General features: G+C 60.8%; 1 protein-coding gene across 1 annotated transcript in view; it reads left to right on the forward strand.

Moving 5' to 3' along the window:
* LOC125345514 (phospholipid-transporting ATPase IH-like) overlaps positions 1 to 26,912 on the forward strand; it is a 75,659-nt gene that overhangs the window by 24,797 nt on the left and 23,950 nt on the right. The window contains exons 6-19 of the mRNA XM_048337645.1: positions 339 to 446; positions 3,031 to 3,159; positions 6,600 to 6,703; positions 6,998 to 7,048; positions 9,958 to 10,022; positions 10,532 to 10,613; positions 11,487 to 11,637; positions 12,384 to 12,581; positions 17,814 to 17,987; positions 19,104 to 19,276; positions 20,576 to 20,647; positions 21,473 to 21,546; positions 23,392 to 23,495; positions 25,540 to 25,721. Coding sequence (XP_048193602.1) covers positions 339 to 446; positions 3,031 to 3,159; positions 6,600 to 6,703; positions 6,998 to 7,048; positions 9,958 to 10,022; positions 10,532 to 10,613; positions 11,487 to 11,637; positions 12,384 to 12,581; positions 17,814 to 17,987; positions 19,104 to 19,276; positions 20,576 to 20,647; positions 21,473 to 21,546; positions 23,392 to 23,495; positions 25,540 to 25,721 — 1,667 coding nt within the window. The remainder of the gene's footprint in view (positions 1 to 338; positions 447 to 3,030; positions 3,160 to 6,599; positions 6,704 to 6,997; positions 7,049 to 9,957; positions 10,023 to 10,531; positions 10,614 to 11,486; positions 11,638 to 12,383; positions 12,582 to 17,813; positions 17,988 to 19,103; positions 19,277 to 20,575; positions 20,648 to 21,472; positions 21,547 to 23,391; positions 23,496 to 25,539; positions 25,722 to 26,912) is intronic.

The raw sequence follows: 26,912 nt of genomic DNA on the forward strand, positions 1-26,912 counted from the left end.
CCATTGGCTTTCGGGGGTGTACAGCGTTATGTAGGGGAGAGCGTGGTGGGAAGACACCATTATCTGTGCCGTGGAACCAATCCAGTCATTGTGGGACTTAGTGTCACTGCAGAAGCCTGAAGGCCCTGCTCAGCTTTTTGACTCAGACGTTTTAAGAATTTGTCTGGAGGATATGTCACAGATCGTGTCACAAATGTGTAGTTACAAAGACTTTGGCCAAAGTTCTAAATTCACAAACACAGAGCCACTCAAAGTATGGTGGGCAAATGGTGTGTCCAGCAGACCCTGTGGAACACATGTTTGTGTTTGTGCAGCTAACTTGGGGTGTGTCTTTTCAGGGTTATGAAGACTGGCTTCGTCACAAGGCAGATAATGCCATGAACCAGTGTCCGGTGCACTTCATTCAGCATGGCAAGCTGGTCCGGAAGCAGAGCCGGAAGCTGAGGGTAACATGTCATACACTTACTTGTCTTAATCCAACTTTCAAAGGAACTTGAAAATGACCTATTAGTGTAATGTATTACTGAATGTTTGTGTTTCAATTATTTAGTGGGTCACATCTGGGCCATATCTGACCGTTCAGAAATGCCTGTGTGTGCAGAAAGGCCTGCGTTTGCGCAAATGCCTGTGTGTGCTCAAGTGCCTGCGTGTGCACAAATGCTTCTGTGTGCAGAAATGCTTGTGTTTTCACAAGGGCCTCTGTGCCCAGAAATGCCTGTGTGTGCAGAGAACATGAGTTCCCGAGCTTGTCCCAGTGTAAGCAAATCCATGACTTCAGTCCTGAGCAGACTGTGAACTCAGATCCCAGCCCCCGCTGGACTCCGGCCACCTGGTCCTGCACATGCCCCGTGTCCTGTGCCCTGACCACTTCCTCGATGGAGTGGTAGGGATCCAGTCAGAGAGCGTGGCCATCCCAGAGAAAGATGGACAGCGGTCATCCTCGGGATGGCCACCGCGCCCCACTCCGCGTTTGCTCCCGTGTGTGGTGTGATGCACTTCCTGGGAGGTGTGATCACGGCCCCCCTCCCCCAGGACAGCACGTGGCTGTTGGTTAGTGTGAGTTGATACGATACTTACTGTATGCGCTCTTGTTTCTGAGTAGCGTTGTATTTATGCTGCTAAGGGCCCTTTCCCTCTGGCGGGCCAGCTTGGGGTATTGTCCCAAACGTCGTGGAGTTAGAAGACGGCCAGGCTGGGAGCAGATGACAGCACCTCTACAAACTCGGAGTCCAGGCTTGGTGCAGTCCCTGCGATGACCGTATTTCCTTGGCAGTCACCTGTGTTTTAGATAAGCACCCTCTTTAGGAAGCAGGTGCAGGGAAGGGACCTTCGCTGAGAGCTGCCTGCTGGGGATCTGGTGTGTGCAGCTGAGGGGCGAAGCCAACGGCATGAGGAGGCCAGGCTTCTCCCGTGGCCTCCCGGCCAGCCGAGCTCGACGACTCTGCCTTCAGAGGCACGCACGCGAGGGCGCTCGGGAATGAGCCCTTCTTTCAGTTTGTTTTGGATGATGGTAGTATCACGTGTGGTGATGTGAGGCAGAAATAGGGCCCCGGAGCCTGCCCCCCGCCTGTCCTCCCTCTAGGAGAACAGAGGCCCCTGGGAGTCTGCCCCCCGCCTGCCCTCCCTCTAGAGAACAGAGGCCCCCGGGAGTCTGCCCCCCGCCTGCCCTCCCTCTAGAGAACAGAGGCCCCCGGGAGTCTGCCCCCCGCCTGCCCTCTCTGTAGGAGAACCCGGGAGCCTGCCCTCCGCCTGCCCTCTCTCTAGGAGAACCCGGGAGTCTGCCCCCCCGCCTGCCCTCCCTCTAGAGAACAGAGGCCCCCGGGAGTCTGCCCCCCGCCTGCCCTCCCTCTAGAGAACAGAGGCCCCCGGGAGTCTGCCCCCCGCCTGCCCTCCCTCTAGAGAACAGAGGCCCCCGGGAGCCTGCCCCCCGCCCGCCCTCTCTCTAGGAGTTGGTCGTTTCTGGTCACACTGTGAGCACTCCAGGACGGCCATTCCCAGTGGGCCTTTCCTCTCTGTGCCCCTCGTGTCTGTCCTGTGCAGCCCCAGCCTCCCCTCTGCTCCCCCGAGTGCCCCCCGGGTATCCACACAGCACAGTTGGGGGCCGCTTGCTGTTCGCGGGACGGGAGGGTGTCTGTGCTCCGGCTGCGTAACCTTCGTGTCGGGGTTGGGGTTGAAGGCGAGAGCTCAGCTGCGGCCTCCTTGGGGGGCTGTGCCTCGTCTCAGCTCCGTGGGGCCCGTGCTTTCCCACTCCCATCGCATGTGCGCCCGTCTGCTCCAGATCCTGGCGGGGATGGGGTGCGGGGCTCAGCGGTCTGTCTCGAGAGAGTGTGCTCTGACCACATGTCGGCCACGTCTGCAGGTGGACAGGAGCTGGGGGCTACGCGAGCAACGGCAAGTCTGTCCCAGCAGTGGGGAGGCCTCGCCGCCCTTGCTGCCCCCGCTCACCGGGGCTCAGTGATTGCCTGCTTTCCAGGTTTCCCCGGCATCAGAGGACTCTCGGGGGCCATGTCCCCAACATCGGAGGACTCTCAGATGGCTGGGAGGGTCCGTTTCCCCCCTCCCCCCATAAAACCAAACAGACACCCATGTAAAGCCCAGCGAATGATTGCATTTAGAAGTTGGTGGGAGCCTCAGCCGTGGCTGCCCTGGCAGCCAGGACCCTGCTGGGGGTCGGTGCTCAGCAAGTGCTGAGAACTCTCGCACACCTGGTGTCCTCCTCCTCCCGAGGGACACTTCCCGCTGGGCCCCTGTACCACACATTGGAGCTCATCATATTTTTCCAGATCGGTAACAATCTCGCCAGAGCCAGGTGGTCCATCTAACGGAATTCTGCTGTATGGGGTCTGGCCTTGTGCTGTGGGACTTCAGCCGGTGTGGTACCCCCTGTAGACTGAACATGGCGGAGGAGAGAATTCCAGCGTAGGGGGCCCGTCCCGTGAGGGGTCTTGCAGTCACAGCCCATGAGGGGGTTCGTGGCCCTTTCTCCCTGTCCGTGAAGGGGCTCGTGGTCATGGCCCCTCTGTCTTTCAGGTCGGGGACATCGTCATGGTCAAGGAAGATGAGACCTTCCCCTGTGATTTGATCTTCCTTTCCAGCAACCGGGCCGACGGGACCTGCCATGTCACCACCGCCAGCCTCGACGGAGAGTCGAGTCACAAAGTAATGTACCTGTGTTTGGGTGCAGTTGGGGTTTCAGCCTCAGCCCGGGCTGGCTGCCCAGCACCCGACAGCTGCGCACAGAGCTGTCCGCGTCTGCATGGAGCTTCTCCTTGCTTTTCCGTGCAGTGTCTGTAACCACCACCAGCCCGGGTTAAGAGAAGTGGCCCCCAGTTAGCCCAGGTCGTTTAGCTTTAAGGACTAACAAATAGGCTAATGGATGTTTAAAGGTTTCCAGTTTGCTAGTCAAATTTAGTGTCTTTCCTAGTGTAGAATTGAGTGGAAAGTCACACAGTTACAGATTTTGCCTGACTGTTCTATGGTATCCTTTTGTTAAAATGTCTTAAAAGGATTTTCTAAAGCTATAATGAGTTTGTTACACTCATAAGAAATTCTGCATGGGCATTTGATGCTACAGAAACTTTAATTGACAGTCATAGGAAAAAAGCATAGTGCTGTTTATCTTCCAGTTTCTTCTTTTTGGTTTAAAAGGTCTGTGTGTTCCCAAGCTGACGAGAGTAAGCAGAGCTCAGGATCTGCAGGCCCAAGGCGGCACTTGAGTGCTCCCCGGCAGCGGAGGCAGCTCCTTCGCAAAGCGCCAGAGGCCACGCCAGCCTTTGCGCTGTTAGTTCATGATATCCTTGTAGTGGAAAGTCTTTGGGACTTTTAGCATCTATTTTCACATTTTCTTTATCGCACATCCCAAGGGAATGAACCTTCTACCGTCAGCACTTGCGAGCTGAAGCTGCAGGACTTCAGTTGGGCAGGGGGTCCCTGGATGAGAGGAGGATTTACTCTTTCCGAGCCTGGGAAGAGGCTGGATCCAGCCCTCGAGACCGGGGGGGTGTGGGGGGCCTCTCCTACTCCATTGGCAGAGGCCTGCTGTTTGGGTCCATCTCAGGGAAACCAGAGCTGGTCGGGTGGACGGCTCACGGGTGTCGGTCACTCCATTAGCACACTGCTGGGGATGAAGCAGGTGGCTGCTGTTCCGTTCTGGAGCCGGAAAGTGTGAGCGTGGTTGTTGCATCCTAGCTGCTGGTGCGTTTGGGCTTTGCATCGTACCTGTGCTGTTGGTGTGTGCTCTGTGCATTTACCTCGGTTCTGAGGACTGCAGTTCCTTGAGCTTGAACTTGAAGACAGAGCAGGACAGAGGAGGCCCCGGGCCTCAAATTCTGGGGAGTTGTTGTGCTGCTCGTGGGACATGGGGGCGGGGGTTTCCACCCCATCTGCCTTTCACATCTGTGAAAGGGGGACAGAGCCGATGGCCAGGCCTGTTGTGAACATGAGAGAACTTCCCAAAGCACTGGGTGCACAGCAGGCGCAGAGCAAGTGCGGAAGCTCGAACCCTCCATCCTTACCCAACAAAGGGCAAGCCTGGGAAGTTCCACCAGGAAAGCCATTCAGCATCGCAGTGCTCCTCCTCTTTCATACTCAGCCTGTGGCTCCCAGGGAGCTGCCAGGGCAATGCCCTGTCTTTCTCCCACCCCCACTGTGAACGCCCCTCACAATGACTGCTGTGCCAGCACGGCTTCGGTCCAGCTGATCAGTGTGGGGTTGTGTGGGGTTGCACCTCCACACTGACCCGACCAGGAGGGCTTCGGTCCAGCTGATCAGTGTGGGGTTGCACCTCCACACTGAAACAACCAGGAGGGCTTTGATCCAGCTGATCAGTGTGGGGTTGTACCTCCACACTGACCCGACCAGGAGGGCTTCGGTCCAGCTGATCAGTGTGGGGTTGCACCTCCACACTGACCCGACCATGAGGGCTTCGGTCCAGCTGATCAGTGTGGGGTTGTGTGGGGTTGTACCTCCACACTGACCCGACCAGCACGGCTTCCGTCTAGCTGATCAGTGTGGGGTTGTACCTCCACACTGACCCGACCAGGAGGGCTTTGGTCCAGCTGATCAGTGTGGGGTTGCACCTCCACACTGACCCGACCAGCACGGCTTCGGTCCAGCTGATCAGTGTGGGGTTGTGTGGGGTTGCACCTCCACACTGACCCGACCAGCACGGCTTCGGTCCAGCTGATCAGTGTGGGGTTGTGTGGGGCTGTACCTCCTCTCTGCATGAGTTCACACGTGCTTCGCTGTACAGAAAGATACACTGGGTAGGGGGTGCAGGGATGATGCCACCACCCCTCACACACGGCCCCCAACCTGGGGAAGAGCAGGCTGGTCCCCTGCCTGTCCATGCCAGAGCACGCCTGACCCTGAGACAGCTCTCGCACCTGTTGTGTGGGAAGTGCCAGCTTGGTCTGGCAGCAGGCATAGCAGCCCCTAGTGTCCTCACACACATTCAGTCCAGGCGACTGATCAGCTGGACCGAAGCCGTGCTGGTCGGGTCAGTGTGGAGGTGCAACCCCACACAACCCCACACTGATCAGCTGGACCGAAGCCCTCCTGGTCGGGTCAGTGTGGAGGTGCAACCCCACACTGATCAGCTGGACCGAAGCTGTGCTGGCACAGCAGTCATTGTGAGGGGCGTTCACAGTGGGGGTGGGAGAAAGACAGGGCATTGCCCTGGCAGCTCCCTGGGAGCCACAGGCTGAGTATGAAAGAGGAGGAGCACTGCGATGCTGAATGGCTTTCCTGATGGGACTTCCCAGGCTTGCCCTTTGTTGGGTAAGGATGGAGGGTTCGAGGTTCCGCACTTGCTCTGCTGTGGGTTCTCACAGCAGAGCCTTGTCTCCTGTGTGGCTCTCTCATTCACAAGCTCCCTGTCCTACGTGGGGTCCTCTTGCTCTGTTCTAAGCCAAAGCCAAACCCCGTTGTGGCCCCTGGGGCGGGGAGGGAGGTGTGGGCAGCCTGGGGGCCCCGATGGGGTCCCTGGGGCGGGGAGGGAGGTGTGGGCAGCCTGGGGGCCCCGATGGGGCCCCTGGGGCGGGGAGGGAGGTGTGGGCAGCCTGGGGGTCCCAGTGTGGCCCCTGGGGCGGGAGGGAGGTGTGGGCAGCCTGGGGGTCCCAGTGTGGCCCCTGGGGCGGGAGGGAGGTGTGGGCAGCCTGGGGGCCCCGATGTGGCCCCTGGGGCGGGGAGGGAGGTGTCGGCAGCCTGGGGGCCCCGATGTGGCCCCTGGGGCGGGGAGGGAGGTGTGGGCAGCCTGGGGGCCCCGATGGGGTCCCTGGGGCGGGGAGGGAGGTGTGGGCAGCCTGGGGGTCCCAGTGTGGCCCCTGGGGCGGGAGGGAGGTGTGGGCAGCCTGGGGGTCCCAGTGTGGCCCCTGGGGCGGGAGGGAGGTGTGGGCAGCCTGGGAGCCCCGATGTGGCCCCTGGGGCGGGGAGGGAGGTGTGGGCAGCCTGGGGGTCCCGATGGGGTCCCTGGGGCGGGAGGGAGGTGTGGGCAGCCTGGGGGCCCCGATGGGGCCCCCGGGGCGGGGAGGGAGGTGTGGGCAGCCCGGGTGGAGTGAGGTCGGGGTGTGAGCTGGTGTTGCTGCCCTGCCCGCCTGCAGACCCACTACGCGGTGCCGGACACGAAGGGCTTCCACACGGAGGAGGACGTCGACAGGCTGCACGCCACCATCGAGTGCGAGCAGCCGCAGCCCGACCTCTACAAGTGAGTTCACCGCGGCCCGCAGAGCGTGGCCCGTGCAGACCTGCAGACGGGTCGCGCGTGTCCGTGGACAGGCAGCTCCCCACGAACCCCAGGGGCCCGCAGGTTAAAGTTAGGGGAGAAAGTGTGTCAAGGGAGGGCTGAGGGACATCGGAGCCGCGCGTGCTTGCTGAGGAGGGGACGAGGGAATGACCTTGCCGCAGGCGTCCGTTCTCAGCGGGGACCCCCGGCAGGAGTGCCCTCTGAGGGACCCCGCCCGTTCCGAGTCAGCCCTTAACCGGGCTTTTCTGTCGCCAGGTTTGTGGGGCGCATCAATGTTTACAGTGAGCAGCAGGACCCCGTGGTGAGGTGAGTTGTGGAGAAGGGCGTGCCGGGCGGGTCTGGTTTGGAGGGTGGGGCTCAGCCTCTGGAGGGAGGGACCGGCCCTGCTCTCGGTCCTGAGCTTGTCCTTGCCTGTGTGTTGGAATGACGATGCTCCACAGAACTGCCCCGAGTGGCCTCCTGGGCAGGGCACGTCTGCCCCTCGCCCAGTCCTGCCCGGAGCCCCCGTGCCTTGTGCTGGGTGTGAGCTTGCAGGTTTCCGCTTGCAGGCCACTCTGTCCGATGTGGTAGTGTCCTTGGGCTGCTCACGGGGGCGGGGCTCGCCTGCGGCTCCCTGCAGCCCGCGGGCAGGTGTGAGCGCTGCCGTCCAGGCCGTGCGTCCACGGTGAGCGGCCTCCGGTGCCAGCCCTGCCGCACACCGGGCAGGTGTGAGCGCTGCCGTCCACGCCGTGCGTCCACGGTGAGCGGCCTCCGGTGCCAGCCCTGCCGCCGCACACCGCCGTGCCCTCCTCCCGCTCCCATGCCATGCTCTTTTGAAGTCTAGCCGTTACGTGCAGTAGCGGTACTTGCGTTGTTAGTTTAGGACGTTGCCCTATAGCAGTAGGTTTTTTAAAAATATGGTTTTATTGTTGTTATGAAGGTGATGTACAAAGGGGTTACGGTTCCCTAAGTCAGGGAATGAGTGCATTTCCTTTGGGACAATGTCACTTCACTTTCCCCTCCCTGACCCTGTCCCCAGTTTGCATAGTTGGCTTTCCACACAGCGTTTCCCGGGTGCCTGCGGGCAGTCGCCCCTCCTTCCTCCCTCCTTTCTGAGTCCCCCGCGGTCCTCTGCACAGCAGGTTTTGAAGCCGCTCCTCCAAAAAGAGGAGAGCATTTTCCCTTGAACGTAAGCAGTTTCTAAATCGCCCGTGCCCTGCTCTCATTTGTGTTAAAATGTTTTTCCCAGAAGTAGAAACGCTGCAGAATAGCGACCAGAATATCCACTGGTCCCTGGAGATTGTGTCCCCGTGGGGCTCAGGCGCTGTTGTTCCAAGGAAGCGATTTGTCCTCCACACGTTCTGCCGCCACCATCGCAGGGGGTGGCTGTCAGCTCCGTCCATCGCGCCATGTCTGGAGGCATTGCTGGGGTTCCCCTCAGCGTGTAGTATTCCAGAAGTTCCTGTTGACAGAACCACCTGTAGCTCTCTGTTGGGAGAACTACCTTGTGGCCTTCTGGTTGGTTTTGTTTCCCACTGCCAAGTTTTGGACGGAGGGCCTCACACCTGGGGCGATCGCTCTGCCCCTTGTGCCCGGGCCTTGGGTGTAGGTGTTGTTTTTGAGACAGGGTCTCACTTTCCCCCTGATTGGTTTGGGGCTCGTTTCTTGCCTCTACCTCACTACATCCCCCGAATCCGGGATTAGAAGTGCACCTTGCACCTGGCTTACCTTGCACTTGAGTAAATAAGTTAATCCCTGTGGGCCTTGGGACAGGTCTGGAGTCAGCCCTGCCAAGCGGGCTCTACGTGAGACCGAGCTCCCTTCCCGTGGGGCAAGGGCCACAGATGCCACGCGGGGCCACGCTCCCTTCCGTGGGGGGAGGGCCACGGGTGCCACGTGGGACCACTCTCCCTTCCCGTGGGGCGAGGGCCACGGATGCCACGCGGGGCCACGCTCCCTTCCCGTGGGGGGAGGGCCACGGATGCCACGCGGGGCCACGCTCCCTTCCCGTGGGGGGAGGGCCACACGTCCTGCGTTACCACCCGAGTTTGCCTTTTGATATTTATGCTACTCAGTCAACTTTGAGCGTCTGAAACGTTAAAGACGCTCACAATGGTGGCGATGTGCACGTTGGAAGAACTTGGCTATTTTGAGTTACTCACTTTCTTGGTCCACTCAGGTGTATGTCTTCTTGCATCTGTCCAAACTAGAAGCCATTCTTTGTAGAGTCTTTTATTTTTAGACTTCCCAGAGACCCATTTTAAATGGGCCATTTGTTTTCATTAACGCCTGTGACATGAGTGATCGCGAGTGCGTTGCTAACAGAAGCGGACAGCCCTGTGCAGCCCGAGGGGCCGCATCCTCCGCGGTGGCCAGGCCGAGGGGGTGCCCTGCCAGCCCCAGCTGGGGGCCCGCCCAGCCGCCGTGGCAGACGCACTGACTGCAGAGTTGAGGGCGCAGGACTCCGTCGGCTCTCAGCTGTCCACATTTAAATGAAGCTAAATACAAACTGAGAATACGTGTCAGCTCTTCCTCCGCCCTCTGGAGAGATCAAGAGGACGTTAGCCATAGGGGGGCTTGTCCATTGGAAGCACTGTGTCCAGCCCCCAGGTCCTGGCTTCTGGCAGAGCCCAGAGCCTGCCTCTGCGGCGCAGGGTGCCCAGGGCCGGGGGCACCGCTGCCTCCTAGAGGTGTTTTTAAGGTCCTTGGCTGTGGCTTGTCCCCCAAGGCCGCCGGGTGTGGCTTACAGTCGCCCGCTTGGCTGACATGGCCTCCTGGCCTTACCCCTAACGGCGCCGAGCCAGGCGGGATTCCTGAGCCGTGGGAGAGCACGGTGGAGACACCTGAGGGGGGAAGGGAACCCCGCCTTTAGCCTTCACCGGACGCCCTGAGGTCCCTTAGCGCAGCGTCCTCAAAGGTTAGCGGGTTGGGGGAGGCCTGCTGGCCGCACCCCAGGGTCTCCACTGCTGGAGTCTGGGGTGACGACTCAGACGTGCCAAGGCACTGCTCATGGGGGCCCACCAGAAGGACCCCACCACGTGACCTGGAATCATTGGGACGCCAGGTCAGCGAACCTGTCCTGCTTCCCCCCTCCCCCGGTGACAGGGCGGGGCGCGCTACCCCAGATGGAGCCTGCGTGCTTCCCGCCTGTTCTCACGGGAGGCACGGCCTCTGACCGCGGCTCTGAGACGCGCGCGCCCGTGTCCATCACGCTGCTCTCCTACTTGTCTTCTCAGGCCGCTGGGCGCAGAGAACGTGCTTCTCAGAGGAGCGACGCTCAAGAATACCGAGAAGATCTTCGGTAAATACCCGCGTCGTAGCTTGTAAAGTTAGTTGCACCAAGCAAACCCCCAACCAGCAGCGTAGCCCAGGGGCATTGCGGAGTGCCCGGGACGTGGGTCCCCAGCCCCAGGGCCTGGCTCTTCGGGAAGCCCTGACGGCAGAGACCAGGCCGCTCGCTCAGTTCCTGCGACTGTGGCGTGGAAACCCACAGCTGGGTCCACGCAGAGACTCACGGCCCCAGCCAGAGCAGCGTGCTCTAGGTCCGCCGCCTTCTCTGGCATTGCCCGTTTCTGGGTGCCGCTCTCTGTGTTTTAATTGAAAGTGCACATGTGCCCCACTGTCGGAAAACTCATTATATTCAAACCTGAACTTGAGACGTTCGAGCAGACTTCTGTCCTTGGTGTGAGAGTCCTGCCCCGTGACTAGCGGCAGCTCAGCGGCCCGGGGCATGAGAGGCGCGGCTGCTCTCCCTGCGGCGAGGGGGTCACGGCGGCCGTCCAGGCGCCAAGCTCAGCCCTCTGCTTCCAGGGGTGGCGATCTACACGGGCATGGAGACCAAGATGGCCTTGAACTATCAGTCCAAGTCCCAGAAGCGCTCTGCTGTGGAAAAGTAAGGCTCCTACCCTCCCCGGTCACTGCTTTCAGCCACCCTAAGCGCTGTCGACGTTGTCTCCCCCCCCTCCCCCATCTCTTCCTTTCCTCCAAGTTCTGGACCCCTGCAGAGCTCGGCGTTGAACCCCTGGCCATGCGGATGTCCCCACCACACACTCCCGCAGATCTCAAAATGGGGTTCCTTTGAGCCCGGGGACTGGGGTGGAGCCAGCGTGCTCCGCTGTGACTTTACTGCGACGGTTAGGAAAGCCAGCCGGTGGCTGGGCTTGCGGGGGGCGTGACCCGGGCTTTGGTCTTCCTCGCGCCTGGGGTAAAGCGGGGTCCTGCCTCGAGGGGGGCACTGCGAGGGCCCCACGCCCCCGGAGTAGAGCCGCAGGGAGGCCTGACAGCTAGGAAGCCGGCCCCCACGCGCGTGGGCCTGGACGTGCCGTCCCTGGGCCTCTGCTGCGCTGGCCTCGCCTCAGTGGACGTGGGGAGCCAGCCTCCGCCAGAACACCCGGCGTGTCCCTCCCCACGCCGACTCTACCCGCCCTCCTCCCTCAGCCCCTCCCGCTCCTTCCTCAGGGGCAGTAATCCCCGAACTTAGACTCCCCTGTCCGTGCTTCCCGGTCGAAGCTCCGGGCTCCCTTCCCAGTGGTGGCGTTCCAGCCACGGAGAGTGGCTTTGCTGCTTCTCCCCTGCTGGAGGAACTCTTCCTTGCAGCCCCTCCCGCCGTCTGGTCCTTGGTGGGGGGCTCGACTCTTCCTCATGTGTTAACGTGGGGGTGGAGGGACAGCAGGAACTTAGCCCCTGTGGGGAGGGAGAGAGAGGGAGGGCAGGCGGAAGGCCGCAGCTGGCCCGCAGCCTCTGACCCCCTCCCCCCTTGCTCCAGGTCGATGAACGCGTTCCTCATCGTGTACCTCTGCATCCTGATCAGCAAGGCTCTGGTCAACACCGTCCTCAAGTACGTGTGGCAGAGCGAGCCGTTCCGAGATGAGCCCTGGTACAACCAGAAAACCGAGGCAGAGAGACAGCGGAGTCTGGTATGGAGCACACCCTGTTCCCGGGCCAGCATCTCAAGAGATGACACTGGGGAACCCCAGTGGGCGCGGTCCAGGGCTAGTGGCAGGGGCGCACGCGGGCCCTTCGCTGTCAGCAGACGCCGCGATTCTGCTGGCTTTGGGTCCCGGGGTGACGAGCCCAGCATGGCACCCCATGTGTACGGGGTGCTCAGGGATGGCTGTTCATTATTGTGATATGAAGGGGGCATGTCCTCAGAGCAGGACCATGCGCAAACCCAGAGGCGTGTCCCAGGGCTTTCCTCTACGTATCACTTTGCCTCTCCCTCCCTGAAACTGGTACGGCCTCAGGCCTGGGGAGAAGACTGCGGGAAAGTCATTTGGATCAGACCTTTCACCTTGTGTGTCTTCTCGGTTATTTCTCAGTAGCTTTGGTAATTTGTCAGTTACGTAGAGAAGCCGGGAATGCTGAGGTGGGATGTTGCGTAGCCAGGCCCGTGCCTGGGCAGTGCAGCTGTGTCAGTGACCTCTCCTGCCAGTGCAGCGGAACACTCCTGCTCGGTTCTGAAGAAGCTGTGTTCCCACGTTGCACTGGGCATGTGAATGCCTCGGTGCTCCCCCCGCTAGAAGGTCTCGGTACTCCCCATTGAGGCAAGGCATGGTGCTCGATTCTCTCACTGCAGGAAGGTCTCGATATTCAGTACAGCAGTGAGGCGAGGTACTTGGTACTTGGTGCTTCCCACAGTCGCTGACGCAGCCTCTGCTCTCAGTTCCTCAGGGCCTTCACCGACTTCCTGGCCTTCATGGTCCTCTTCAACTACATCATCCCCGTGTCCATGTACGTCACAGTTGAGATGCAGAAGTTCCTGGGCTCCTACTTCATCACCTGGGACGAAGACATGTTTGACGAGGAGATGGGCGAGGGGCCCCTGGTCAACACCTCCGACCTCAACGAGGAGCTGGGGCAGGTCGGTGTCTGCTGGCGTCTCTGTGCTCGGCTAGCTCCATGCCAACCTCCTGTGCATCTTGGGAGCTGGTTCTCTGGCTCCTGCCGCACTAAGTCGTTCCGAGGTCCGATGGGACCCTTTCCACGGTCATGCGTGCGTTTAGTAACCCACTGAAGGGCTGGTTTTGAACTTCATCTGCCTAACAACTGGCAGTTTATGACATATGCCAAATGAATTGCATGAACAGAGCCAGGATTTTCTTGGTGGTTCAGGGCCTTACCGTTGTGAATGGAAGGTGGATGGGGACAGCGAGATCACCTTTCTTGCATGCCTGCCCTCTGCTTTTGTAGGTGATATTTAATCCTCTCGGCCTCCTGTGTCCTCTCTTTAAAGAGGACAGACGAGTTTCCATAGCATCCCGTGGTACAGAGTTCAGAACGCCTGGGTTCAGTCCCCACATGGCAGCCATGTGAGATCAGGGAACCTCGTCTCTCTGTACCTCAGGTGTCTTGTTCTGTGGATGTGAGAAACTGGGTGCCACCTGGCCAGACACAGTGCAGGCAACAGGAAATGGTGGACAGTGCCTCAGAACCGCTGTGGGTAGGGGCAGGGCTGTGTGGTCCCTGCCCGTTCCCCACCCCCCTCCCCCGCCCTGTTCTCGCAGCACGAGAACCTGTCTGGCCTCAGCGCTGCCTGTAGGGAAAGCAGAAGCAGAGAAAGGCAGCCTCCTCCTCTCTCCTAGTCGCACCCTGTCCCCACAGAGGGGCTATTTGCTAGGTGGCCGCTCATTGTCCTTTGATCAAGCCCTAGTAGGCTGGTGGCTGCCGCCTGCCCAGAATCACCCAACAGTGACAGTCCTGGGCTTGAACCGCACCCATCACTAGAAATGAGGACTATCTGGTGGCGGCGTTGGCCTTTGGTACTTCCTTCTAGCACATCACAGCCTGAGTGGGCTGCTGCTTTCTGGCAGCATTGCCCAAGGCAGGGCTGAGGAGCTCGGGGAGGGCTCTTCTCCTTGCAGCCTCGTGTATTCCTGTGAATCCGCTGGGAAAGGCTGCTCTGAGGAGAACATCGAGCAGTGCTAAGATCCTCTTGCCCTGCCCAGAGTCTGCCATGTCAGGAGAGCTGTCTGCCCTCTTGAGCTGGGCTATAGCTGTGGTCAGCTGAGGTCACAAGGCAGTCCCGGGCCAGGTGGGCAACTCCAGTCCCCTGACGCCATCAGCGTCTAGTCAGATGATGCCTGCTCTCTGCAGGAGTGTGAGATGGTTCTGTGTGTGAGGCACCAAGGCCCACCTTCCACGGAGAGGTCACATTTTCCTGTGATTCAGCTCTGTGAGGTCAGTGCCACTACTTCCATTTCCAGAGGGGAAATTGAGGCTCAGCAGACTCTCCAGCTGTCCTGCCCCAGATGCCATGCTGCCTCCGAGTGCCAGGCTCTGGGCGCGGGTTGTGTTGTAGCCTCTGGAGCCCGTGGCTAGGCCTGGCAGAGGGGGACGTGCCCTGCATTGAACACTGAGGGAAGGAAGAAGAGCAAAGCCTGAACCCCCACAATGAGACACAGACAAATGACCCCAGCCCCAAGAAGACCGTGCACTGAGACCAGGCGGATCCACCCAATGCCAGAATGGGTCCACAGGCCCAGAGACCAGGCGGATCCACCCAATGCCAGAATGGGTCCACAGGCCCAGAGACCAGGCGGATCCACCCAATGCCAGAATGGGTCCACAGGCCCAGAGACCAGGCAGATTCACCCAATGCCAGAATGGGTCCACAGGCCCAGAGACCAGGCGGATCCACCCAATGCCAGAATGGGTCCACAGGGAGAGAGCAGGCGGATTCACCCAATGCCAGAATGGGTCCACAGGCCCAGAGACCAGGCGGATCCACCCAATGCCAGAATGGGTCCACAGGGAGAGAGCAGGCGGATTCACCCAATGCCAGAATGGGTCCACAGGCCCAGAGACCAGGCGGATCCACCCAATGCCAGAATGGGTCCACAGGCCCAGAGACCAGGCGGATCCACCCAATGCCAGAATGGGTCCACAGGCCCAGAGACCAGGCAGATTCACCCAATGCCAGAATGGGTCCACAGGCCCAGAGACCAGGCGGATCCACCCAATGCCAGAATGGGTCCACAGGGAGAGAGCAGGCGGATTCACCCAATGCCAGAATGGGTCCACAGGCCCAGAGACCAGGCGGATCCACCCAATGCCAGAATGGGTCCACAGGCCCAGAGACCAGGCGGATCCACCCAATGCCAGAATGGGTCCACAGGGAGAGAGCAGGCGGATTCACCCAATGCCAGAATGGGTCCACAGGCCGAGAGAGCAGGCAGATTCACCCAATGCCAGAATGGGTCCACAGGGAGAGAGCAGGCGGATCCACCCAATGCCAGAATGGGTCCACAGGCCCAGAGACCAGGCAGATTCACCCAATGCCAGAATGGGTCCACAGGCCCAGAGACCAGGCGGATCCACCCAATGCCAGAATGGGTCCACAGGGAGAGAGCAGGCGGATTCACCCAATGCCAGAATGGGTCCACAGGCCCAGAGACCAGGCGGATCCACCCAATGCCAGAATGGGTCCACAGGCCCAGAGACCAGGCGGATCCACCCAATGCCAGAATGGGTCCACAGGCCCAGAGACCAGGCGGATCCACCCAATGCCAGAATGGGTCCACAGGGAGAGAGCAGGCGGATTCACCCAATGCCAGAATGGGTCCACAGGCCCAGAGACCAGGCGGATCCACCCAATGCCAGAATGGGTCCACAGGGAGAGAGCAGGCGGATTCACCCAATGCCAGAATGGGTCCACAGGCCGAGAGAGCAGGCAGATTCACCCAATGCCAGAATGGGTCCACAGGCCGAGAGAGCAGGCAGATTCACCCAATGCCAGAATGGGTCCACAGGCCCAGAGACCAGGCAGATTCACCCAATGCCAGAATGGGTCCACAGGCCCTGAGACCAGGCAGATTCACCCAATGCCAGAATGGGTCCACAGGGAGAGAGCAGGCGGATTCACCCAATGCCAGAATGGGTCCACAGGCCGAGAGAGCAGGCGGGACCCGCCCTGAGGCCAGAATGGCCCCACAGGCCCTGAGATGAGACCAGGCGGGGCCTGCCCTGAGGCCAGAATGGCTCCCCCAGGCAAGTCAGGAACTGACATAGCACACTGGGAGACGGAAGAACAAAACCACAGGACCTGCGGTAGTGCGGCAAAAGCAACGGACAGATGCACCCCACTGCTCGTCCTTCCGTCCCTAATAGCTGGGTGCGGAAGGCAGTTCCTCATGGAGCGCGAAGAGCCAGTGCATGGCCTGTGTAAAGAGGCTGGTGTGGTGTTTGTTGTTGTTAGTTATCACAGGCACAATCCCTGGAAATATACTTTGTCTAGTTGTAGCTGAGCAAGTTGCTAAATCAAACATCTTAGCATTTGTTTTATTTTTTCTGTTTCACCCTTTCAAAAATGGCTTTAGGTCCAGGAGTTGGGCCTAGTGGTAGAGCGCTTGCCTGGTATACATGAAGCCCTGGGTTCGATTCCTCAGTACCACATACATAGAAAAAGCCAGAAGTGGCGCTGTGGCTCAAGTGGCAGAGTGCTAGCCTTGAGCAAAAAGAAGCCAGGGACAGTGCTCAGGCCCTGAGTCCAAGCCCCAGGACTGGCAAAAAAAAAAGATAAATAAAAATGGCTTTAGGGTGTGAAACAAAGCACACGCTAGAAAGAATAAGAGTGTGCTGTGGCTTCATAGGAAGAGGCTCCCAGGTGGCCCAAGCGGGAGGGGCTGCTGTGGGCGGCTCCCTTCCCGCCCCGGGTACTTTATTCTCGAGTCAACCCCAGCTCTCCCTCCTGCCACCTTGTCCACCTCGGGCGGGCGCCGCGCAGGCCAGAACCCGCTTCCCGGAGCCCAGACTGGGGTGTGAGCCGGCGGCTGTGTCCTCACCCCCGCTTCCCGGAGCCCAGGCTCGGGGTGTGAGCCGGCGGCTGTGTCCTCACCCCCGCTTCCCGGAGCCCAGACTGGGGTGTGAGCCGGCGGCTGTGTCCTCACCCCCGCTTCCCGGAGCCCAGACTGGGGTGTGAGCCGGCGGCTGTGTCCTCACCCCCGCTTCCTGGAGCCCAGGCTCGGGTGTGAGCCAGCGGCTGTGTCCTCACCCCCGCTTCCCGGAGCCCAGACTGAGGTGTGAGCCGGCGGCTGTGTCCTCACCCCCGCTTCCCGGAGCCCAGGCTGTGTCCTCACCCCCGCTTCCCGGAGCCCAGGCTGTGTCCTCACCCCCGCTTCCCGGAGCCCAGGCTGTGTCCTCACCCCCGCTTCCCGGAGCCCAGGCTGTGTCCTCACCCCCGCTTCCCGGAGCCCAGACTGGGGCGTGAGCCGGCGGCTGTGTCCTCACCCCCGCTTCCCGGAGCCCAGGCTGTGTCCTCACCCCCGCTTCCCGGAGCCCAGGCTGTGTCCTCACCCCCGCTTCCCGGAGCCCAGACTGAGGTGTGAGCCGGCGGCTGTGTCCTCACCCCCGCTTCCCGGAGCCCAGGCTGTGTCCTCACCCCCGCTTCCCGGAGCCCAGGCTGTGTCCTCACCCCCGCTTCCCGGAGCCCAGGCTGTGTCCTCACCCCCGCTTCCCGGAGCCCAGGCTGTGTCCTCACCCCCGCTTCCCGGAGCCCAGACTGGGGCGTGAGCCGGCGGCTGTGTCCTCACCCCCGCTTCCCGGAGCCCAGACTGGGGTGTGAGCCGGCGGCTGTGTCCTCACCCCCGCTTCCCGGAGCCCAGGCTGTGTCCTCACCCCCGCTTCCCGGAGCCCAGGCTGTGTCCTCACCCCCGCTTCCCGGAGCCCAGACTGGGGTGTGAGCCGGCGGCTGTGTCCTCACCCCCGCTTCCCGGAGCCCAGGCTGTGTCCTCACCCCCGCTTCCCGGAGCCCAGACTGGGGTGTGAGCCGGCGGCTGTGTCCTCACCCCCGCCGAGGCTTCTCCCCACAGCCCGTTCTGCCCCCTCGCGTCTGGCCGCTGTCCTCTCAACCTCGCGCGGTCTCGCGTCTTGACTGCAGAGGCGAGGGCGGCAGCCGCGTGCTTTCCGTGGCCGCCCTGAGGTCTTCCCAGAGCCGGGGTGCTGGCTCCCGAGGGAGGCCCTTCCCCGAGGCCCGGCCCCGTGCCGCTCGCCTCGGTCACCCGCGTTGGGCGCGTGCCCCGTCTGGGCCGCCAGGGTGGCCTGGTGTCGGCCAGAGGGGCAGGAGGGGCCCCCGTCACACCCGCGTGTGCCGCCCCAGGTGGAGTACATCTTCACGGACAAGACGGGCACGCTCACGGAGAACAACATGGCCTTCCGGGAGTGCTGCATCGAGGGCCACGTCTACGTGCCCCACGTCGTCTGCAACGGGCAGGTCCTCCCCGACGCGGCGGGCATCGACATGATCGACTCCTCCCCCGGCGTCAGCGGGAAGGTACGCTGCCCCGGGGGCGTGGGCGCGCGTGCACCGCCGCTCGCGATCGGAACGCGGGTGGCTCTTGCTCACGGACGCCGTCCCCTTTCACTTGGGGGCGTCTGAGAAAGGCGGGACTCCCTGGGGGGCCCCCCGAGCCCACGGCTGGTGTGTCATTGCGGGGCTCCGTCCCCAAGGGAGGCAGCTACTCCCTTGTTAGAATTGACCTGGGAACGCTGTGCAGACAGAAAAGGCGGCGGTGCCCCAGAGTCACGTGGGAGCACTGCAGCGTGTGCACGCCCCGGTGTATACAGCCACACATCTACAGACCCACGCGGGCACTCCCACGGGCGTGGCACACAGCTACACAGCCCCGAGCACGGTGGCCCCCGCTCTGGGCATGGACGCGTAGACTCAGTGCGCGGCGCGGCTGGTCTCACGGTGCACCGGGAACGCCGGCCCGTGGGCCCAGGCCTCGGGTGGCCCACTCCCGACCAGGACACGGCATGTCTCTAACAGGAGCGCCGGTGGCGTTGCTGCTACAGGCGCCCTCTTCTCACAGAGGGGAGGAAGGACGTCGCGTCCTGTGGCTGTCACCGCCGCCGCACGCCCCGGGAGGCAGCCCTTCCTCGGCCGCCCTGGCTGCACAGGTTCTGGGCCCCGCAGACCCCGGCGTCCGTGTGCAGCAGGCAGCCCGAAGGAAGCTGTGCTCCCGGGCGGGGGCTTCGCCCAGCCTGCCGCGACCCCGTGTGCCGGTCCCGCCTGCCTCCTCCGCAGCGGAGGCTGCAGTGCGCTCGCCGCACACGGCGCCCTCGTCCCGCACCGCGTGCGGTGCTGCTCGTTGCCCAGACCGGGCACGGCAGCCTCCAGGCTGCGGGTGGACCTGCGCGGCTCTCACGTGTGACTCGCCCAGACGTGAAGCCTTCGCAGTCGTGCGCCATTTCCAGGGCCTCCCCGTTCCCGCCAGTGTCCCGCTGGCTCGAACCCCTTCCTCCGTCTGTCTTCTGTAATCTCACATAGGGAGGACAGAGCAGCCAGATGCAGCCCCAGGGAGGAGCGAGGCCAGCGGCGGTCTCCCGGGGGCCGTGCCCGCTGCCCGGGCTCTCGTGTACACTTGTCTTGCCTGTGTTTGGACAGGAGCGGGAAGAGCTGTTTTTCCGGGCCCTCTGCCTCTGCCACACCGTCCAAGTGAAAGAGGATGACCACGTGGACCTGGGGGATGGCCCTGGGAAGTCGCCAGACTCGGCCAAGTCCTGCGTGTACATATCGTCCTCGCCTGACGAGGTGGCCCTGGTTGAAGGCGTGCAGAGGTGGGTCCGCGCGGGCGGTGAGCTTAGCGCAGGCCCGTCTCCAGCGCCGTCTGGAAAGCGCTCCTCCTCGCCCTCTTGGAGCCTTGTTTATCGAGGGCTGCTTGGGGAGACGGGTCAGGCTACGCCATCGCTCGGGAAGGGGCTTTGAACGTAACGGACGCATGGCGCAGTTAAAGTCAGGGTGTTCTCAGACCCTTCTGGCTCCAGATGGCTTGGAATACTCAACTCGGTGTCTCTTCCCTCCCACTAAGCCAGGCAACCGCCTGCGAGGGAGAAAAGCGTGTGGGGTGAGCTCTGTAGTCACCACCCCCAGCAGTGGTGTGCGCTGCCACGTTCTCCGGTGCTGCAGCCCAGGCTCAGCCCAGGGAGTGACGTCACTGTGATCTCATTAGGTGTACGCCCGAGGTTCTCAGGTCAGCTCCAGCTCTGGGCCAACGCACACAGGATTCAATAAGCCCCAGTCCCCTGCAGACAGAGCCTGTTGGGACTGGCCGCCTGGCCTTGCCCTCGGGCTCCCGCCCTCCGCAGGGCCTCTTCCTCAGCTCCGCGTCCGTTCCCTCCCCATCCTCAGTGACGTCCTCAGGTCTCTCCTGGCTCCCCCAGCAAGGGAAGGGCGTGGCTGCAAGGCGGTGTTCTGCACACCACACGGCAACAGCTGCCCAGAGCCCCACGTCCTGACGGCCGCTGACGGCTGTCTGAGGAGAGACAGAGTTTTCATACGTACACATGGTGGATAAATCACGGGTGGAATTACAGCTCTGTAACTGTAATTCTCACGGTTCTGGAGGTTGGAAAGGCCAGGGTCGGGGAGACGGCCTTCAGCCGTGTCCTTAAATGACAGAAGCACAGAGGGAGGGCTGGGGAGGCAGATGGGTGGCGTGGCCTAGTTGCCATGGGCAGGGGCTTTGGGGGCCCTGGAGCCACGGCAGACGGCCTCTAAGGGCTTCCTCATCCTGACGTCACGTTTGCTCCTTAAGCCCACTAATCGGTATAGAAAGAGTAACAGAAGTAGGGATGCAGCCCGGAGCCCCGCTGCCATCTCTGAAAACACCACAGAGCACGGACCTCGCCTCTGGTGTGGCAAGGACAGGCGGAGGTGGAGGCTCCTCTTGGAGCATTTTCTGAGATGACAAGTCCTTTTAGCATTACCGCCTCCTGACTTCATTTATGCAACCTCTGTGTTGCTGGAAGTGTTTCTTCAGAAAGCAAGCTTTCCCTCACTCGGTGTGAGAGAAGCAATCGTGGCAAGCTGGGGTCTGCGTTTCAGACTCAGCCCCGCGTTTCCCTTCTCTGTGGCAGGCTTGGTTTCACATACCTAAGGCTGAAAGATAATTTCATGGAGATACTGAACCGAGACAACGACCTGGAGAGGTGAGGACCCTGTGTGCTCCGGTGGGTGACGACAGCAGGGTTTGTCATGGAGGGGGCTCAGGTCTTGGGTGTGCAAATCTCCCATGGTGGAACCTTCTAGATACCTGCGTGGCAGAGGGGAAGAGGACTGATGATGACATGGTCTGGTCCTAAGTGGTTTCCTTAGAGTCATAAACTGGGATTCAGTGAACAAAGCTTCATGATCACACGTAGTTTTGGTCCACTCAGTGGTTCTGAAGGCCTCTAGAGTGTTCCGAGATCCCAGACTCCTGTGGCTGCCCGTGAGGGGAGGGTAGTAAGCACCCGTCCCCACCACGTGTGGGTGGTGGAGCAATGTCCCTTTGCATGGCCGACTTGGATTTGGGGGACCCGTCCGGGGTCACGTCGCCTCTCCGAGGCCGGTGGCAGCCCCGCAGGTTGGGATCGTGTCACGCTTTGCCTCCGCGGGTGCCGGCTCCTCCCTGCGCAGCGGGCCTGCCGGTCTCCTGCAGGACGGAAGGTGGTGAGGTCTCTCCCTCCGTAGCGCCTGTGCCGCCGCAGGGACCCCACGTCGCCGGCTGGGCCCGGTGATGAGGGCCGCGAGCCCGAGGCGTGTTCAGAGCCGGCCTCGGCGCAGCTCCGGGGCCGGCATTCCACATCCACACAGATGCCGGGGGTCCTCCCAGCAGAGGGCTGAGCAGGGCATTCTGGGAGCGCCAGAGCCTTCCAGGAGCCACCCACCCAGGAGAGGCGGAGGGTGCTGCCGCTACCCCGCGGGCGGGGGCGGGGAGGGCTGGGCACCCCGAGACCTGGAGAACAATAATACTTGTTACTTTCCTTTTACAGATTTGAGTTACTGGAAGTTCTGAGTTTTGACTCTGTAAGAAGGAGAATGAGCGTCATCGTAAAATCTGCTGCAGGTAGAAGTTTGTCTTGTTTTTGCAGTAGCGCACAGTGGTGGCTTGGGGCTGATGGCTAAATCCTATGAAGGCATTTTTTTTTTCTTTTTTGTTTTAGCCTAGGTACCAGGTAGGCCTACGCGGCGGCGGCGTGGCGTGCCGCATGGCTCTTGTGTGTCTGTGGCGCCCACCCCGGGTTAGCTCACACAGCGTGCGTCGTAGCTCTCTCGCGAGCGTCTCGGGACCTTGTCGCGTGTTTATCTAAAGAATACGCAACTTTCTTAACTTCTGGCAGGACTGGGGTTTGAACTCAGGGCCTTGGACGGGTGCTCTGCTACTCGAGCCACACCGCCAGCTCCGTCTTTGAATTCCCTGGGGCTTTTCTAAGTAACAGCACACTTCAGAGACGTTAGCGCCACACGCAGTCATCGCGAGTAGACCCTGAGTCGGCCTGCCTGGTGTCAGCGCCCCAGTCCCTGCCATCCGCGGGTAGAAGCGGCGGTTCCGCGAGCACCGTGGGGCGGGCCCGGCGGCCTCCTCGCGTTGCCGCGGCGAGGGCTGGCTCTCCATTCTCTCCTCCGCGTTCCCCTAGCTCGTGGCCAAGCCTCTGCCCTGGCCCTCACAGAAAGTTTCCTGGTGCTGCCTCCTCCTGGCCGTGGCTGGCCCGGGCCGTGGCGGCAGCCTCGAGTTTGTCAGGCCAGTGTTTCAGATGCGTTCGTGCATCTCAGGACGTCACCCTCCTAGGAGGTAGGAGGCAAGACGGGCTCCTAACACACCGTCAAGCCGCGGTCTTCCGCCCCGTCCGCAGTCCAGGAGCGTGTTTTTCCTTTTCACCCAGCTGGGTGCTCACCTGCCGGCCTCTGGTGCCCGCTGGACGTGGCTGCTGCCTGCGGCTAAGGTCTCCCGGCATCGGGGGCCTGTCCCTGCCCGGGGACTGGGTGTCCGGGCTTCCTGGGAACTTCCTATGGGTGATATTGACCAGTCCCGTGCCCGGTGTAGTGTTAACACGGTGGCCTTTCCATGACTACACCCAGCCCAGTGCCCAGCAGGCCACCCTGGGCCCGGGGAGCAGCTTCTGAGGGCGGGCACCCCGTCCCGTCAGCACTGGCACCCCCTCTTAGCTGCTGCGTTGCCCCCACCTTCTTCAGCTGGAACAGAGGAGTGAGGCGTGTCGGCACGGCACAGTTGTTGGGGGTTGGTGGGGGATGTGGGGGAGACCCTGCTTCTCGTGGCTTGAAGGCGAGGGATGACCTTGTGCCGTGCCGGGGCGCTGGCCCAGAGCTTCAGCGACCGCGGCTCTCCTCTGCGGCCAGCCGCGTGCCCGGGCCGCCTCCGCCTCCCTGCTGCCCTGCTCCCGGGGTCTGTGCCACAGAGAAGAGGGGGGCCAAGCACCCAGAAACCAGCGTTTGGTTGTGATTCCTTTCTCTGACATTTCTGAATTTTACAAATTACATGAGGTTTTGGTATAGTCTGTAGATTTAATTTTTTCCTGGTATTATTCTTTCACAAGTTAAATGAGGTTTTGGTAATAGCCTGTAGATTTAATTTTTTTCTATTATTGCTATGTTAACGGATCCAATAAAATCTTTAAAACAGTATCATTGGGGCTGGGACTGTGGCCTAGCGTTAGAGTGCTTGCCTTGTTGTATCCGTGAAGCCCTGGGTTCGATTCCCCAGCACTGCATATATAGAAAAAGCCAGAGGTGGCGCTGTGGCTCAGGTGGCAGAGTGCTGGCTTTGAGCAAAAGGAAGCCAGGGACAGTGCTCAGGCCCTGAGTCCAAGGCCCCAGGACTGGCAACAAAAACAAAAAACAGTATCATTATTTCTGCCCTGTGGTTAAATGAACTTTTGTTTCCATTTTACAGGAGAAATTTACCTGTTTTGCAAAGGAGCAGACTCTTCTATATTTCCCAGAGTCATAGAGGGCAAGGTGGACCAGATCCGGTCCAGAGTGGAGCGCAACGCGGTGGTGAGTGTGACCGCGCCCCGGCCCGGCCCGGCCCCCACGCGGCGGGTGACGCCAGCCGTGGATCGTCCCCACGCGGCTTTCCCCACCTTGAACCAGCTCCTTTTAATCCGCACGTATTGTGTGGATCCTCACGAAACGGGTCTTGATTCTTTTTCAGGTGCTTTTTCCCTACCAGTTCAGATTATCATGTTGCTGTTCATCCCATTAACGTCTCCTAGTGCCGTGGGTGCTTTCATGCGTTGAGTCACACTCCCATTTCCAAATGACTCCCACAGTCCCGTTGGGCTCGGTGGCCGGCGTGGTGGAGGATTGTTGCGTCGGTATTCTGAGTAGATAATGGGTAGACGTCGATGCTGTTCTGAAGATTCCCTGCCGGGCGTGGCCGTGCGGCCTGTGTCGGCGGTGCGTGCGTGGCGCGTGCGGCCTGTGTCGGCGGTGCGTGCGTGGCCGTGCGGCCTGTGTCGGCGGTGCGTGCGTGGCGCGTGCGGCCTGTGTCGGCGGTGCGTGCGTGGCCGTGCGGCCTGTGTCGGCGGTGCGTGCGTGGCGTGTGCGGCCTGTGTCGGCGGTGCGTGCGTGGCGCGTGCGGCCTGTGTCGGCGGTGCGTGCGTGGCGCGTGCGGCCTGTGTCGGCGGTGCGTGCGTGTCCGTGCGGCCTGTGTCGGCGGTGCGTGCGTGGCGCGTGCGGCCTGTGTCGGCGGTGCGTGCGTGGCCGTGCGGCCTGTGTCGGCGGTGCTTGCGTGGCGCGTGCGGCCTGTGTCGGCGGTGCGTGCGTGGCGCGTGCGGCCCGTGTCGGCGGTGCGTGCGTGCAGTCTGCAGGACTCCAGCAGGGCCGAGCGGGAGGCATAGGGAAAGCACGTCTGCCCCTGCCCCTGCAGGAGGAGCCCCCACTCTGCCTTTACAACAAACGCTGATTTATTTCTGAAAGCCTCTGCTGTCCTCGCGCTCCACCTTCTGGGACAGCTCTGCTTTATTGTCCTTATGAAATCAATTCCGGGTCATGCGGGTTTTCTGGCTGGGGACAGAGCCATCTGCCTTGCTTCTGTGCGTTCTGGTTTTTTCCTGGCTTTTGAGAGCCATTAACCCAGCAGCGGGCACACGTAGATGAAGCGTGAAGTGTCCCTCTGTGGAGAGATGTTTCAGCATCAAGTGGGAAATCTTTGAAAACATCTTAGAAACCACTTTCTCTTGGAATTCAGGAGGCTTCTGTTGGAGGATTGTAGCTCCCGCACTGCCGGGAGTCAGGCTGCGGAAGAGGTCGGATCCGGGGCAGCAGGGCAGCTTCGAAATTGCCTGGAGGCCCGGGCTCTGCCGGGAGGCCCTTCCGCCTCGGGCGCCTGGCGCAGCTCTCCTTGTTGGCTGGTCTTGTGTGTTCTCCACGTGTGGACAACCTAGGATCAGACCACAGCACAGAGCTTGTTAGCCTTAAACTCTTGAGTTTAGTTTTCTCTTATTCCCATGAATGTACATAAACGTCTTTCTAGTCTTCCTTCGGTGAGCACTAATTAAGATAAAACGACTCCGTACACCCCCCCCACCACACACAGTGTGTTTACTTTACAAATACCAATGACATTTACCCCAGCATTGCAAATTTAAATAGACCACCAAAATTGCCAGCACTCAAGAGGCTGAGGCAGGAGACTTCTGAACTCAGATCCAACCTAGGCCTCATAGTCGGTTTAAGACAACGCAGAGCTTACATAATAATCAGGATATGTGTGTAAATATATATTTATAATGTGTTATCTTAAATAAGGTTTAACTGAATGTTGCCTTTGGCAAGATAAAGATGCGAATTGTTTTGTATCATGGCCTGACCCAAATTATTACCTTCAGCTTTTTAGTTTAGAAGATTTATAATCCGTGTTGATATTCATTTGTAACGTAGAGGTAAATAATTGATTTGTAGCTGACTCTCGTTAGAGGGCCAGCTGGGCGCTGGGCCTTGGGCTCGTCCTCTGGTTAGAGGGGCTTTGAGGAGTCTGGAATGCGTTCAGCAGGCGACGCTGGACTCAGTCCTTGAGCTGCTGCCCTGTGTCCCCCAGGAGGGGCTGCGGACCCTGTGTGTGGCCTACAAGCAGCTGCTTCCGGAGGAGTACCAGGGCGTGTGCGCGCTGCTGCAGGCCGCCAAGGTGGCCCTGCAAGACCGAGAGAAAAAACTGGCGGAAGCCTACGAGCAGATTGAGAAAGATCTTGTTCTGCTTGGTGCTACAGCCGTCGAAGACCGGTAAAGACAGCACGCGGTGGAGGGAGGGCGGGAGGGCGGGAGGGAGGGCGGGCGGGCGCACCCCACACACGCGGGCCAGGGGAGGGACTGGTCCAGACAGCACGTCCGTCAGGCTCTTGGTCATCATCTCCCTGCATGTGTGCGCTGCCGTCCTGCAAGGTCCCGGCCCGTAGCTTACCTCCATTTCCCAGCGCTTTCTCAAGCCCCTTCGGACCCTCCGGCTGGGTGGAGCTGTAGGTAGTGTGGGGCTTGGGTCGGATTGGCTATGCTTTTGGACAAAGACATGCCTCGGCCAGGCTAGGTTTTAGCGAGTGGGCCGGGGCCGTCTTGGACCCAGCCTGGCACTGGAGACAGGGATCCCGCTCAGGGTCTTGGAGGTTATTTTTTGTTTGGTTGGTTGGTTGATTGGTTTTGGGGGCAGTGCTGGAGTTTCAGTGTGGGGCCTTGTGCTGCTAGACAGGCAGGCGTGCCCCAGAGACCCCCCTCCATTGCTCGTTGGGAAGAATGCGGATGCTCAGCAGGCGGTTACGCAGGAGACAGTGGCTAGGAAGCGGCAGCCGCTGTGGCAAGAGCGTCTGAGCAGCGTTCAGGGGGCTCTGGGAGCAGCCGAGGTGGGTCGTGTCTGGATCCGTAACTGGGACACGGTGCATGGCGAGTTAGCAGCCAGGGACAGCAGATACAGGCATGAGGAGGCATGACCACCAGCTCCCAACTTTGCAAACCTTTGAAGGCCTAGAGGCCTTTTCAGAAATCATGCAGACCACCGGATGCCAGTGACTCATGCCTGTGATCCTAGCTACTCTGGGGCTAAGATCTGAGGATGGCAGTTCGAAGCCAGCCCCAGCAGGAAATCCATGAGACTCACCACCAATTAACCACCAGAAAACTGGAACAGGTGCTGTGGCTCAAAGTGGTAGAACACTAGACTTGAGTGACAAAGCTCAGGCCCCGAGTTCAAGCCCCACAGCCAACAATGACAACAAAAAAATCATGAGAGACCAAGCTGCTTTTCCCCATCTCCAGAATCTGTGATTGTGAAGTTCTTACAGAGTCTCTGTGAATCCTTCCTTACCCTGCCTCTTCCGTTCCGCACTCGAGAGACGAGGTTCTGTCCTGTTTCTGAAAAGTGAGGCTGGAGTGTAGCGAGTGGCCGGCCCCTGCCGAGGCCAGCCAGCGATCGCCCTCCACGCA

The sequence above is a fragment of the Perognathus longimembris genome, unplaced genomic scaffold, assembly GCF_023159225.1.
Source record: "Perognathus longimembris pacificus isolate PPM17 unplaced genomic scaffold, ASM2315922v1 HiC_scaffold_5797, whole genome shotgun sequence".
NCBI lineage: Eukaryota > Metazoa > Chordata > Mammalia > Rodentia > Heteromyidae > Perognathus > Perognathus longimembris.